Here is a 15,069-nt window from a genome sequence, read left to right as displayed (position 1 = left end):
CTCCCCGCTGAAAAGATAACTACTGTTTGAGGCGTTGAAAGGCCCCCCATGTCATGCTCTTTCATGATGAGTTGCCGAGGACTAGACGTTGCGCACATGGCCAATGAATACACAATGTTCAGCATCATGCATTCATCTTCTGCAGCCGTGGTAGACTAGACAAAATAAACCATTGTAAGCAAAAAAAATGTAGTCTGAATTATGGCAGAATTATCAAATAAGACACCGTGGTCAAGCTGACAGTGGCATAATTCTTTACAGTAGGCTTATAATAAAGTAGCCTGCAGACAATGCGAGTCGTTACGCAAGAAACAGATAATGGCAAGTTTATTCTATAGAAGTGGCATGTATTATAGATATACAGAAAAAAATGTAGCCTAGGCTATGCTTGTTAAAAGCCCGGAGGCAAAAGTGCATTGCAAATATATGCGCAAATCGAAATTATGTAGAGATCTTACATCTATAACCATGCAAAGTGTTTGTGTGTGTGTGTGTGTGTGTGTGTGTGTGTGTGTGTGTGTGTGTGTGTGTGTGTGTGTGTGTGTGTGTGTGTGTGTGTGTGTGTGTGTGTGTGTGTGTGTGTGTGTGTGTGTGTGTGTGTGTGTGTGTGGATTGTTAACAGTGTAGAGGACTTAAACACTGCACTAGATAATGACAATAAACCCCCTACAAAAACATCTGGTTAAACACGACTACCCACAACAACAATAAAGAAAAACGTCATCATGACTTACCTTCAAAGTTTAAAGACTGTCCGTGCCATTCTCTGCAGCGGTACTTGTATGAGACCTTTGCATCCAAACTCGAAACGCCTTTCTGGTAACAACAAATACAAGAGGCGAGAGAGACACACTGTTACGCGCAGGTAACGCAGTAAAAAAACCTTCTACCGTTAATTTCGGCCAAGAACAGTGTGTACCCGAGGTATTTCCTCCTCAATACACTGTTCTATGTTTCGTGTGCAACGCTTCACAGCGTATAACCCCAAGTGAGCGTTGGGTGCGAGTTGGTGTGCTGTTGCCGCCGCAGTCGCCTCGACTGTTGAACTTCATGTTCCAGCTGTTGCTCCTAATACGGTCGAACAACACCCCCTGGTGGTAAAAGCGTCGAAGTGGTGCTACAATAGGGTCCAACAGCACTCCACGGTGGTTGAATGGTGGAAGTGGTGCCACAATAAGGTCCAACAGCACCCCTGGTGGTTGAATGATGGAAGTGGTACCACAAGAAGGTCCAACAGCATCCCTGGTGGTTGAATTGGGGAAGTGGTGCCACAATAACTAAAATCCACTGGTGGTGGGACTGCTAATGAAAGTGGAGCATCAGTACTGTCAATCCAACAGAACCCTCTGATGGTGGGATGAGGGAAGCATGGTTGGCTTTGTATCTTGCAAATACCAGGTTTGTTGGTGCAGTAAAGGAAAATGTATAGGCCTACAGCAGGGATGGAAATTAACACCCGCCACACGCCATTTACGGGTGGATTTGTATGGTGGCGGGTGAATTTGTATCACAACACTACAATATTTACTATAGTATATATAGGGTGTACTGTAGTTTATTTACTATAGTAAACTATAGAATTGTCTGTAGTATACTATAGTTTACTGTAGTAAAACTACGATAGTAAGGTTAAAAAACACTACAATATTTATTATAGTATATATAGGGTATACTATAGTTTATTTACTATAGTAAACTATAGAATTTTCTGTAGTATACTATAGTTTACTGTAGTAAAACTACTATAGTAAGGTCAAAAACACTACAATATTTACTATAGTATATATAGGGTATACTATAGTTTATTTACTATAGTAAACTATAGAATTTTCTTTAGTATACTATAGTTTACTGTAGTAAAACTACTATAGTAAGGTTCAAAAACACTACAATATTTATTATAGTATATATAGGGTATACTATAGTTTATTTACTATAGTAAACTATAGAATTGTCTGTAGTATACTATAGTTTACTGTAGTAAAACTACTATAGTAAGGTTCAAAAACACTACAATATTTATTATAGTATATATAGGGTATACTATAGTTTATTTACTATAGTAAACTATAGAATTTTCTGTAGTATACTATAGTTTACTGTAGTAAAACTACTATAGTAAGGTTAAAAAACACTACAATATTTATTATAATATATATAGGGTATACTAGTTTATTTACTATAGTAAACTATAGAATTTTCTGTAGTATACTATAGTTTACTGTAGTAAAACTACTATAGTAAGGTTAAAAAACACTACAATATTTATTATAGTATATATAGGGTATACTATAGTTTATTTACTATAGTAAACTATATAATTTTTTCATGTGGGTAATGATGGTGCCAGCATGGTTGGGAGGGAGAGTGAGGTCCTCCATCGTTATCGCTGAATTTGTATCCATTTATTAATTTACCTAATATGTATCTCTCCTCTATGTCCCACAATAGTCTATCTTTCCTTTATAATAGGTTTAGTATTTTAAGATATATGACTCCAACTAATGTTATTTGGACTCATATGTCGGCTATTATGGCATGATCCAAAGCAAAGTGATATTATGCTGCATACCTTGTCCATTAGTAGCTCTTTGTTAACTTGGTGAGGAGCGGGGAAACAAGGAGCGGATTTCTAGACCTTTCAATTAGTTTAGAGGGAAAACAAGTGGAACGGGATTCAGAGATCTCCAAAATCAAGTTAGCTCAGTTAAAGTTGGAAGAAACATAAGAATAGGTTTCGGAGTAGGCCATCACAACATTATGATTGCAGCATTGGTGTATGGAGTCAGAACAGTGCCATTAGTTACTGACTTGTGCCCACCATGGCATTGACTTATGTGCCCACAGACGGTATCTGCGACAGTAAATAAACAGTTCCACTGGTCTCGGGAGACTAAATTATTATGCCGCTTTTCCACTGCATGGTACCAGCTCGACACAACTCGACTCGACTCGACTCAGCTCGCATTTTTTGCGTTTCCACCGCGAAAACATGGTAGGCTATCTGGTACCTGAAGTGGCTGCTTTTTCTAGTACCGCCTCGCTCTAGGTTCCAAGCGAGCTGAGCCGATGCTAAAAGGTGACGTCGGCAGACGGCCGGCCACTGATTGGCCAGAGAGTGTGACGAAGTCACGAGAGCGACATGGCAACCATGCTGGTAACAGCCATAGCAGCGCCGCAGCCAACATATTCCACTTCTTCAACTTCTTCAACATGCCAGCTAATAATACGAACACGAATACCATCGCATCGATGTCCTCCATTGTTGTTATGTGGGTTCTGTCCATGTGTGGGTTGCGTAGGTGTTGTTTGCGTCGCGTACAAAATTACGTCACGGCCCTTTCGCGCAGCCGACCCCGCCCACGTCCAGGAGGTACTATTTGCGGTGGAAAAGGACCCGTGCTGCTACCGTGTCGAGTCGTGTCTTGTCGAGTCGTGTCGAGTCGAGCTACATGTGCGGTGGAAAAGCGGCGAGTCGGTATTGATGCTCAAAGAAAAACTGGAATAGTTCCCATCTACTCCTACTGAGCCATGAGTAGGCCTACATTTAATAATAAGTTCAATTTTAGCGCAAATTCTCAGAGTTATTCTAAGAGGCTTGAAAACGAGGGGACCTGTTCTACCTTAATAGGTCAATGTGTTCTACAATCCTATTTATTTAAATCTACTATTGATTTCTTCTGACTGCTCCCCCCGCCCCCTTCGCTGCTGCAGTTAAAGGTGTACTGTAGGGTTATAGATTAAATATGCATAATGTTTGTATAATAATTATGCATTTTTTAAGTCAATGATTTGATATACACAATGGACTCAACAATTCATAAATAATCAGTGAATATTATGACCATGATTTGTTTAATAAAAGTATTGGCTAGATCGAAACGATCTAACATATGGTTCTGATTTCATTCGATTTTCTGAATGGTTTAGCATTATACTATTGTTGTTTGTGGTGTAATGAAACAGAATATTGAATTGGCAGTTGGCAGGGAATTGGTCACTCAATGTTATATTACGGGTATAATAAAACATGACATCACAGGTATATTCGAAGCAGGGGCGATGGTGGGTGCTTTGCCGGTTGCTCTCCGGTCTGCTAAATGCCCTAAATGTAAATGTAAATGTAAATGTAAATGTAAATGTAAATCGGTAATCGGTGCAAAAAAATAATAATTAACAGTAAATAAACAAATAGAAAAAAACTTAAATTAGCCTACTGTACAAAAATAAACAGAATAATTCCCCATAAGAACATAATGAAAGAGCTGTTCAGTGTTTGCAGGTAGGCTATCTGAAAAATATGGACATTGGAATCGTGCGTTAATGTGACGCATTGATAGGTCATAGGTCCGTGATTGAGACTGGTGTGGAGACTTGTCCTTAATGTAACTTTGGGGGCGGGTGCAACACTCTGTGACCGTGGGCTGCATCGACAATGTTTCGTGATTAGTTATTAGTTATTGAACATAGCTTGGGCTGCGTTGTTAACGTTAACTGTTGAATATGTATCTTTAATCTTCCTGGTTTTCACTAAAACATTCATCAAGCATTTCCGGATGCTAGACCCGGAAAAACCCATTCATTTCGTTTTCCCCACATTAGGCAATCGTCACTTGTGACCTAAGGCGTTTGGAATTTCGGACTAAACTTTTAGAGGCTCTACTTTTACTCTACTCTAGTTGCCCCCCGACCATGGACAGCCAGGAGATAGGAGTCTGGCTTGAGGAGTGCCTTGAAGCGGCAGCGCTGTCAGGAGGGCAGCCGTACCAAGCCAGCGAGGAGGCGAGGCAGAATCACCGCAGTACCAGAAGTAAGTCAAGAGAGGGCGCTGGTCCCCCCCTGTGATTTCTGTGGACATTGGCAGGGACTTGAAAGGGCCACTTTATTTATTGAAGAGAATCATGGGTTTTGTGTGATGTGGACATATGCACACGCGTACATATTTAAATGTCACGTTTCAATTATTTTATGTATTTTATTTGTACAAATACAAAATAACGGGAAAAACATTGTAGTAGTATTTTGAAGGGGGGCTTCTTCTTGTTTCAATGAAGCTGCTTCCTCATCCCATATTTCCCCGGCAGGTGCCCTGTGCGCGGAGCTGTCCCTGCTCGTCCAGGAGGCTGTGGAGATGAAGTGGCCTTTTGTGCCGGAGAAGTGGCAGTACAAGGAGGCCGTGAGCTCCCAGGACAAGACCAACCTCACCGACCTCATCAGCCGAAATCTACCCCAATTAATGGTAACCGTCTGGTGGCTAGGTCCTAGCCCCTTGGAGCCCCTGCCTGCTCATACAGTAGGCCCGTAGCCAGGGCCTACTTCAGAGAAGATATTCAAGATATGTCCCTGGAGGACTTTATCATTATTATTGTGTAGTACACCTGTATAGTAGGTAGTGTTGTGTATACCAGTATTGCTTTAAAAGTTGAGAGTCAGGTTTTTACTATGCAGTACATTGGAGCAAAATGGATGAACGTCTAATCAAAATGCCCTTGCATATTTAAATTAAGCAGTAAAATGTTTATTATTTTAATCATAATATTGTTTCACACAAGTGATGTCACCACCCTGGCATTACACGTTCAAACAGTAGAAATAATATTGTACTAAAATAAAAGTGATCATGTGCCTCCGCCGGGCCAGGCTCTGTTGAAGGCGGCCATCTTGGCCTGGGAGACGTGCGAGGCGCTGGCGGTGGTCTTCCTGGTGGACCGCTTCCTGTACTGGAGCGACGAGTCCCCGCGCCTGCTGAGCCTCACCAAGCGGCTCCACCGCCGGCAGCCCGGGGCGCCCGTGGCACCCCAGCTGGTCCTCAGACAGGCCAGGGTCTACCTCAACTCTGGTGAGGGGGTTGGGGGGGGGGGGAGAGGGGTTGGAGGGTAGTGAGGTGGTAGTGAGGGGGTTGGTGAGGGGGGGTGGGGAGGGGGGGAGGGTAGTGAGGTGGGGGTGAGGTGGTAGTGAGTGGGTTGTGGTGGGGGGAGAGGGGAGGGGGAGGGCAGTGAGGTGGGGGTGAGGTGGTGGTGAGGAGGTTGTGGTGGGGGGAGAGGGGAGGGGGAGGGCAGTGAGGTGGGGGTGAGGTGGTGGTGAGTGGGTTGTGGTGGGGGGAGAGGGGAGGGGGAGGGCAGTGAGGTGGGGGTGAGGTGGTGGTGAGGAGGTTGTGGTGGGGGGAGTGGGGAGGGGGAGGGCAGTGAGGTGGGGGTGAGGTGAGGTGGTGGGGGGAGGGTAGTGAGGTGGTGGTGAGGGGGTTGGTTGGGGGGTAGTGAGGTGGTGGTGGTGGTGAGGTGGGGTGGGATGAGGTGGGCAGGGGGGGTAGTGAGGTGGGGTGGGGCAGGGGGGCTGTGAGGTGGTGGTGAGGTGGGCTTAGAGGGGGAGGGCTCTGGGGGCCTTTATCCAAAGTGTTTTGCAGTGCATGCCCTGTTAGCTGCTTGTCCTGGATGAGTTGGGAGGGGTTTGTCTCCAGGTAGACTGGGGCTCAAACACAGAACCTTCTGTCTGGGAGTCAAATCACCCATACCACCTTACTCTCCTATTCCTAACATATTAGTTTAATTGTCATCATTGTTTTCCCCCTATAATCACACTATCTGGCACCCTTTTTAAAATGATCAAAACCAATAAAGAACAATGAATACACAAAGACATGGCTGTATTTAAGAACCTATAGGAAACGTATGAACCAATAGAAAATGTGTATGAAGTCATTCCTCCCCTCACAGGTAAACTCCACAAGGCAGAGTTCATCTTGAGCATGCTGATCATTAACAATGGTGCAACAGGTAGGCCCCAATATACCTGGCTGTTAAACATTATTATACCACGGTCTGGGGGAATACTTGATTCTGATTGGCTGAAGGGTGTGCATTAACTCCTGATATACAGACACCTGTAAGTAGTAGTTAGTAAGTAGTTCCAGTCAAATTGTCTGTTCAGTCTTCAAAACGAGAGCTGGTTAATTGTGAAAAATGCATTAAACTGTAATCAGAAAACGCGGTTATATGCTATAGACCCTATAGTATCTGTGGTATAAAGGCTGCGATGAATTTCAAATTATAAATATGTAGTACAATGCATAACGTTAGCTCTCTGACGCATAGCTGAGCGGACGAGAATACCTCCCGTTGCCAAGTCGTAGCTAAGGTCCATCCTAATTACTGGAGTAGTGAACCACGATCCGTTGCATAAGAACCTTACGGGAGGGTAATGGTTGCTCCAGGAATTAGTCAAACCCTCAGGCGTTACCAGGGAAACAAAGTTATGGCTTGTGAAAAACGTTGTATTTGGATTGTAAAACGCATGAAAATATAAATGGATGGTCTTAATTTATTTTATTTGGTAAGTGACCGTGGTATAAGCGGGAGGCGTGGAGGCGTCCATTAAGTCTTGATAATGGACACCTCGTCGGGCCTTACTTAATTCCAAATAAAATAACCTACCAACCAGTGGATGAATATGCAAATTGTGTGTACCTTTTTTCGCACTATTTGCATAATTCTACTCACCCACATTTGTCGGTCAACAATGACCCACCAATTACCCACTAATCCCTCCTCTTGAAATGCAGGGAATTGGGCGTACCGCTCGGAGAGCGACAAGCTCCTCGTGCAGGCGGTCAGCGTGCAAGTACGAGGCCTGGTCCTGCAGAAGCTAGGTGGGCACGCTGTCGAGACGGTCCCTAACACTGGGGCAGGGGAGTTTAGTTTAGGAGGATGGTCAGTGTGTGTGTGTGTGTGTGTTTTTAACGTGTTCATTATTTTCCTCCTCGTCGCAGGCCTATGGCTGGAAGCCGCCGAGCTCATCTGGGCCTCTCTGATCGGCTACTTCGCTCTTCCTCAACCTGATAAAAAGGTCCTCTCTCTCCCCCCCCGGCCCTTTAGTGTGGCTGCCTGCCGTTGCTCTCTTGCCTGTGGCTGTGTGTTAACTCTGCTGTGTGTTGTTGTGGCGCGGAACAGGGCATCGGCACGTCTCTGGGACTGTTGGCCAACATACTGGTGTCCATGAACGACGAGGACTTCGAGGCCCTCAAGAACAACCCGGACGTCGACCTGGTGAGTGGACAGCGGGCCTGAACTGTCGGTCGGGGACCTTGGTGTCGATATACGCATGTGAACAGTGACGACCCCCTGCACTATGGCCCCCTTGTGGGTCGTAGCTGCCACTACAAGTCATAATGACCAAATTGACCACACCTGAGGGTGTGAGTACTGAGGCTGGGGTTATGTGATGATTAGGTCCTCATTCTCCTTCAGTGGGGCAGCCTTCCGGTTGATGCAGGCACTCTCCTTCCTTATTCTTTCACATGGGTACTTTGCTTTTCTAAATCTTTCCCCACATTTAAACTAATTATCCCCAGACATTTGTTTCGCCTTTGTTTTATACCATTTCAAATAACTTACCTTTCTGTTTAAAAATGTAATTCTGTTTGACTCCCTTTATTGCGCGACGATGGTGTACGAGTCCACCGTTACAGTACGTTCGTCAGTGCCACATTGTGATTCGTTGTGTCCTCCTGCTCTCCCAACAGTCCCTGCTTGGAGCCGGCGTCCACCGGCTCCTGGCGGCGGCCGAGGCGGCCCGTCTGGCCGTGGTGTACAGCCAGTACGCCTCCCTCTACGTGCTGACCAACGTGGTGGGTGACCATTTGAACCACTGCTCAAGGGCGCCTCTGTGTGAGCCGGATTGCCATAGGGCGGGATGGGGCGTGTATTGATGTCGGGTTAGGGGCGTGAGGCGGGGAACGTTTATTTGTGTCACACTGAGACCTTGGTGAGTCGTTGCAAGATCAGTGGGTGTATATAGTTGACTCGACCATTCCATCCCCAAAATCATTCTCAACACCCTTTCCCCCTTGCAGTTGACCTCTGAACACGTTGTTTCTTGGCTTTAATAGGTTGCCGGAATTGGGACGGTAAATGTGAGGGAAGCAAATTCATTGTTTATGAACCACATTGAACACGCACGTTTCGCAGGTGGCTCAGGGGCTGTGCCTGCAGTCCTACAGCTTCTCCCTGGCCTGCCCCGCCGCGGGCCGACGCCACTACCTCCTGCAGGCCAAGCAGGCCTTTGAGGTCGGCCTGCTCACCAAGACGGAGCTACAGCCCGTGTCAAGCCAGCAGGAGCTGCACACCTTCATCAAGGCGGCCTACTCCCTGGCCGTGGTCCACCGGTGGCTGCAGCTGGCCTCGGAGACGGAGCTAGGCCGGGCGACCCGGGACTGTCAGGAAGCCCTGGCCCTCTTCTACAACTACTGCCGTCCCGGCGACAAGGAGAGAGACGGGCTCGCCGCCCAGGAGAGAGACGGGCTCGCCGCCCAGGAGAGAGACGGGCTCGCCGCCCAGGAGAGAGACGGGCTCGCCGCCCAGGAGAGAGACGGTCTCGCCGCCGAGGTCATGCGGCGCGTCGGTCAGGTCAAGCGCACGCTACGCGTGGAGCCGTGGCCGAACTCGGACCCGGGCTCCTTCATCCCCGATTTCTACCGGAAGGGCGCGGAGGAGAGGCCGGTGAGGTTCATGCCGGCGGGGTTCTTCCGCCTGATGGAGCGCTTCCAGGGGTACCACCAGGCCATCTGTGAGTCCCCGGGTACCAGCGGTGTGGAGGGTACCCCCGGCGGCGGAGGTGGAGCCGGGCTGTCCGTCACCGCCATGGGGACCACGGTGGAGTCCGGAGAGCGCGAGGAAGCGGGAGCGGACACGCCGGGGGGATGCCCGGAGGCGCCGGTCGGACGCCCGGAGCCACCGAGGAACGGGGCCCTGGCTCCTACCGAAGGTTTGACGGAAAGTGAGTCGGATGGCGGGGATGGCCTGGGCTCTTCATGGCAGAACGTGAGCGGCGTCGGGTCTCGTCCCGGGAGCGGCGGCGGCGGCGGCAGCGGCTCCGCAGGAAGCGGTGCCGGGGACCACGAGTGGGTGGAGGCGGCCATAGATACGGAGATGGGCGAGGACGAGGGTCCGGTCGGACCCCTGGCCATCGGAGGCGACGATCAAGTCAAAGCCAACGTGGGTGGTTGTAGGCCTGGTCCTGGTTTACCCAGGATGCACCACACCTCCTCCTCCTCCGTCTCTGGCGGCGAGGCGTTCGAGTTGTTGGAGGCGGCCATAGATACGGAGACGGGCGAGGACGAGGGTCCGGTCGGACCCCTGGCCATCGGAGGGGCGACGCGACCCATGTCGCGGCTCAGTCTGGGCTCGCCCCTCGGCTCTCTGGGTCGGAGCTACGGTTCCCAGTCGTCGTGGGAGAGGATCTCCCCGGTCCCGCCCCCGTCCGGGAGCGGATCGCGGGGCCCGCCCTGCGGCCCTCCGGTCCAACCGGGCGCCACGCGGCCGTCGGCGGAGCAGCTGACTCCGACCGAGGAACCGCCGCTGAACGAGGGCACGCCCGCCTCCAGCTCCTCCTTCGAGGAGCTGGAGGCGGGGGAGCCGGAGAGTCCCGCCGACGTCCCCGGCCCGGAGGCGACGAGGCGCGCGTCCGAGAGGAACGCCGCTTGCTGGAGCTGCCGGGAGCCCGGTGCTCTGGCCAGCCCCCAGCCTGGGAAACGGTACGTGCTGACGGAGCAGGACTACCGCGCCCTGCTGGCCGGGGTCTGTCATGACTGTCTGCTGCGGAGGCTGCAGAGCGAGGGGACCAAGTTCAAACTGAAGGACCACTTCAAGGCTTACAGTAAGTCCTGCTTCACGATCGGCGGCTCGATACCAGGGCCGCGTGGTTGGCACTGCACACATTGCTGTCTAATTGTTAACATTCGCAAGCAAATACGGATGTTTGAGTTGTATAGAACCGTTTAGTACATATGAATAGATAGATTAAAAAAAAATAAAAAAAGTGATTCGCATTCCTCCGTCCCCGCCAGGCGGCCTCCAGCTGAAGTTCTCCAGGGCGACAGGCCTGTGGACCTCCAGGGAGACGTGTGTGTACATCGGGAAGCCGACCGGGAAGGAGGGCAAGCAGAGAGCCGCCCTGTGGGTTCAGTTCCTCCACCAGGAAGAACGCCTCAGCAGGTAGCGTAGCATTGCTATGTTGAATGGATGACTTAGGCCGATGGTGAATATGGAATGTAAAGAGCACTCTGATTGGCTCAGGATATAGCCAATGAGGCACAGCGAACCAGCAGCGTTCTTTAAAGCACCATGTGGATTGATCTGGAAGTGCCTTGTGCTGATCGTTGTGCTCTCGTTGGTACCGACGTGAAACAAATATCCCATCGATGGGGGGGGACGATGGCTGAAAAATAAAGCTTGACCTCTGGCTACGTGGCTAAGGCTACGTCTTATGGTTGCATATTGTTAGTAGAATTGCTGACTAGTGATTACGGAATTTAAAAAGCACTCTGATTGGCTTATGATAGAGCCAATGAGGTACAGTGAATCAGCCGGGTTAGGAGAGTAGAGTTAGGTTAGATATCACAATTTAGCCAAAATATGAGTCAATAATGCTATGAGGCTACCAATATATGTATCCCTCGGTCATAGTTTACACCGTCTACTCTACACTTATTGTTTAAATACACGTCAGCCATGTCTGTTTAAGTCTTGGCAATACAGTATTCTTTAATGTTGGGTCACTAATCCTCCTATTGTGACGTGGTTCCCACCAGCTACATGGGGAAGGACTACCTGAAGCCCAAGGAGATGCAGTTCCACCTGAAGGACGTGGAGAGACAGATGACGTCGCAGTACTACATCACCCGGTTCAACAAGAAACTCTACGAGCAGAAGATCACAGCGCAGATCTTCTTCTTGCCCTCCGACGCTCTTCTGGTGAGGATGTGAACGCCGCCAAACGACACGGAGCTGTTCTTTGTTCCTCCGTTAGGAGGTCCCTTTTGAAAACCATAGCTTTGGTTTCAGCTCTAGCAGGTTGTGGTAGAGCTCAATACTGTACTGTTAGTTATATCACATGTTGAGTGTTTTAACTTTAGCATTTTGTTGTTTTTTAGTACTTTTGTTCTTGTCTATCCCAATTGGTATTTGCACTGCTGAGGTTAGGTCAAATCCCGACCATACTAAGAGACTATCCACACAAAAAATAATGATAATGATAATATGAGATGCTTAATATGGCTGCAGCTGTATTAAGCATAGTGGCCACCAGATGGCCACTAGATGGCCATCTAGTGGCCACCAGATGGCCACTAGATGGCCATCTGGTGGCCATCTAGTCCACCAGATGGCCTAGCCTACAGGCATATCGTACAGTATTTCGAAGCAAACATGATCTTCATAATGCTCCAATCATAGCTTTTTTACCCCTACAGTTCTTGAGCTTTCATTGACATTGAATCATTTGGTGGCAAGCTTTGATCCAAATAGAACTGAGAACAATCACAGATATATGTTGTGTGTGGTCATGACCTCGACATGACTCCCGGGTTGCTCCATTCGTTTTTTGGGTACTTGTGCAATCCGTCAGATCCTGGAGGAGGGGGAAATCATCGGTTGCTTGACGGTAGAGCCCTACATGCTGGGGGAGTTTGTGAAGCTCACCAACAACACGCGAGAGAAGGACAGCCGCTACAAGGCTACGGAGTACGGCATCGCTTTCGGACACTTCACCTACCTGTTCTCCGAGCGGCAAGAGGTGGTGGTCGACCTCCAAGGTTTGTGTGTGTGTGTGTGTGTGTGTGTGTGTGTGTGTGTGTGTGTGTGTGTGTGTGTGTGTGTGTGTGTGTGTGTGTGTGTGTGTGTGTGTGTGTGTGTGTGTGTGTGTGTGTGTGTGACATTCCCCAGACATTCACCATGGCCACATCACTCAGTTTTTCCAAGAAACAGTTGCTGTTGGTTGAGTTTGTGTTGGCATTTCACGACACCTGTATGAGGCAGTGCTATCTCTTCAATATTAGAAATGACAACATGCTCCACGTGAACCTCCTAAGATGGCGCCCTTTGATTGGTTCGTTACCTCGGGATATTGGGCAATATCCCATGATTGAGATCTCAAACTCGGGATATGTTGTCATCGCAAAATGTCCCGCTTTGTTTGCTAATAAAAAAACAATAAATCCCGGCAAAAAGTAACTAACCCTAATTGTCAAATAGACTCGCTTAGATAGACTAGTGCTTCCCCCATTCAACGTCCACTGCGTCCCACTCTCCCCATCTCCCCTCCTCAGGGATGGTGTCGGCCAACGGCAAGGGGCTGACCTACCTGACGGACCCCCAGATCCACTCCACCAGAAGCCCCAGGGGCCCCTCCAACTTCGGAGAGCGGGGCCTCCGCCACTTCCTGGACGAGCAACACGGACCGGAGTGCAACAGCGTGTGCAGGGACCTCCAGCTCCCCCCCATGGGGGGACCTCCGCCCGCGCAGGTCTGATCGGTGGATCCCTCGTCCTGAGGGGGGTGGTGCTCCCGTGTATTCATATGATTTGATTGACGTGTCAAGACAACATGTTTTGTGATCAAATCGAATGGTTAATACATTTCGGGAATTTCCCCAGCCCTCAGAGGCATGTGGAGTTTCCCTGCGTAGACGTGGAAGTAGAACACTTGTTTGACCCAAATCTTACCATCCATTGTGTTTCCATTGTGTTGTATCCCCCGCAAAGACAATGTTGTCAAATAAGTCACAGCTCATCCTGTAGTAGACTGATATAACTTGATTTAATCTATTAAATCATTAGACCACACAATATTAAAGCTAACATCAATACTTCATTGGAACTGACACAGTATTAGAGCTAACACAGTACTTACTGTTTTTTGCTCACACATTGAGTTGCCAAAACAACACCCTATAAGGTTGAACTCAGCTCTACTGTTAAACGGCCTCCTTTAAGTGTCTGAGATCAACCAGACCCTGTAGGCGTACAGACTTCTTTATCATCAATATACTACTGTAGATGTTCCTTTGACCAGATGCTTCATGAACCACCTCCAGGTCTGTTTACCTAGTATCTGAATAAAAAGATTTTTGTTGAAGCTTTACCACTCGTCGAGTTATACCTGGCCCCGAAACCACGATGACAGAGGCAAGCATCACTGCTACAACATTTAAAGTACTTTATAACGATGGCCTCATGATTTTCTACACTGTACACATGCAAAAAGTGAGTCAAGTCAGCCACATAACAGGTTGACTTATGTCTGCCGTCAAACAAGTTTGTGCACATACCGGTATCAACCAGACCTGTCACTCTCACCAGTCTCCCGGTCTTGTGACAATGAAGATATGATGAAATGGATACAGTCACGAGTGGTGTTTATGTGCGGCCAAAGGTCCACAACACTCCAAATCTGGGAAAGAATATTTCATAACCTTAACCTTTTTAAAACGCAATATAGGCTATTGTGTGGTTTTCTGTTCCTCTAAATTGCAAAACTATAATCCCCAGGTCCCCAACAGGTCTGCTAATGACCCTGTGATACATGTTGGCCCTAGATGTAGGTCATCTCACATTTAACAATTATTGAACTTTATATTGTATTTATTGATATATATATATATATATATATATATATATATACAAACACACACACACACACACACACACACACACACACACACACACACACACACACACTTGTGTCTTGTTTTTCGTATTCTGGATCATGTTTTGAAGGGGAGAGTCTCTGTAAAGGGGAACTAGTCGCCTACTTGGGTTTTCTGACCCTCCTGCACTTGCACTTGTATTTGCAAGTTATTTTAAAATGTGTATTTTATTGCACGAAAGATAAAAAAATAAGACCTAAATAAAAAGTAAACGTAACTGATCCTTTGACATTTTACGTGGGCCTGACAATGCAAGCTTTACAAGCAAACGATGTCCAAGTCCAGGGTCAATAACCAATAGCGTCCGGAAGCTTTAGCCTCAGTCCCGCCTCCATCGCTGGGATCAAGTGTGTTATCACGCGCGTTAAAGTGGAAATCACCTGTCTTTATCGCGCCTCCTTATTAATAAATAACTTTTCACGACCCTGTATTAAATTGCCAATTCATTTATCGCGCTAATTGATAATACATGTACCAAATAATACAAAATAAAAAATCCCCATGTAGCTATTCCATACTAGGTGGTTTTCTGTGTACAACATAAATGCTAAAACAAAAAGATAGAAGACATATGTGGGAATAGGTTTGCTG

General features: G+C 47.8%; 1 protein-coding gene and 1 long non-coding RNA gene across 2 annotated transcripts; one reads left to right on the top strand and one right to left on the bottom strand.

Moving 5' to 3' along the window:
• Window positions 1-475: 475 nt before the first annotated feature.
• Window positions 476-1,047, bottom strand: LOC132475958 (uncharacterized). The gene is made up of 2 exons (XR_009530036.1): window positions 920-1,047; window positions 476-816 (listed from the first exon to the last, which is right to left on the bottom strand). It is a non-coding gene; the product is annotated as an uncharacterized LOC132475958 (long non-coding RNA).
• A 211-nt stretch (window positions 1,048-1,258) lies between these two features.
• Window positions 1,259-13,913, top strand: alpk1 (alpha-kinase 1). The gene is made up of 14 exons (XM_060077294.1): window positions 1,259-1,398; window positions 4,680-4,810; window positions 5,085-5,239; window positions 5,641-5,839; window positions 6,714-6,773; window positions 7,559-7,645; window positions 7,766-7,842; window positions 7,947-8,042; window positions 8,519-8,623; window positions 8,964-10,650; window positions 10,841-10,988; window positions 11,585-11,747; window positions 12,400-12,586; window positions 13,100-13,913. Exons 1-14 carry the CDS (start codon window positions 1,358-1,360, stop codon window positions 13,300-13,302), a joined length of 3,339 nt encoding a protein of 1,112 aa, XP_059933277.1. The 5' UTR covers window positions 1,259-1,357; the 3' UTR covers window positions 13,303-13,913.
• Window positions 13,914-15,069: the final 1,156 nt, after the last annotated feature.

Source organism: Gadus macrocephalus, chromosome 17 (genome assembly GCF_031168955.1).
Source record: "Gadus macrocephalus chromosome 17, ASM3116895v1".
NCBI lineage: Eukaryota > Metazoa > Chordata > Actinopteri > Gadiformes > Gadidae > Gadus > Gadus macrocephalus.
The sequence above is the reverse complement of the archived record's forward strand: the minus strand, read 5'-3'. Positions and strand labels throughout refer to the sequence as shown.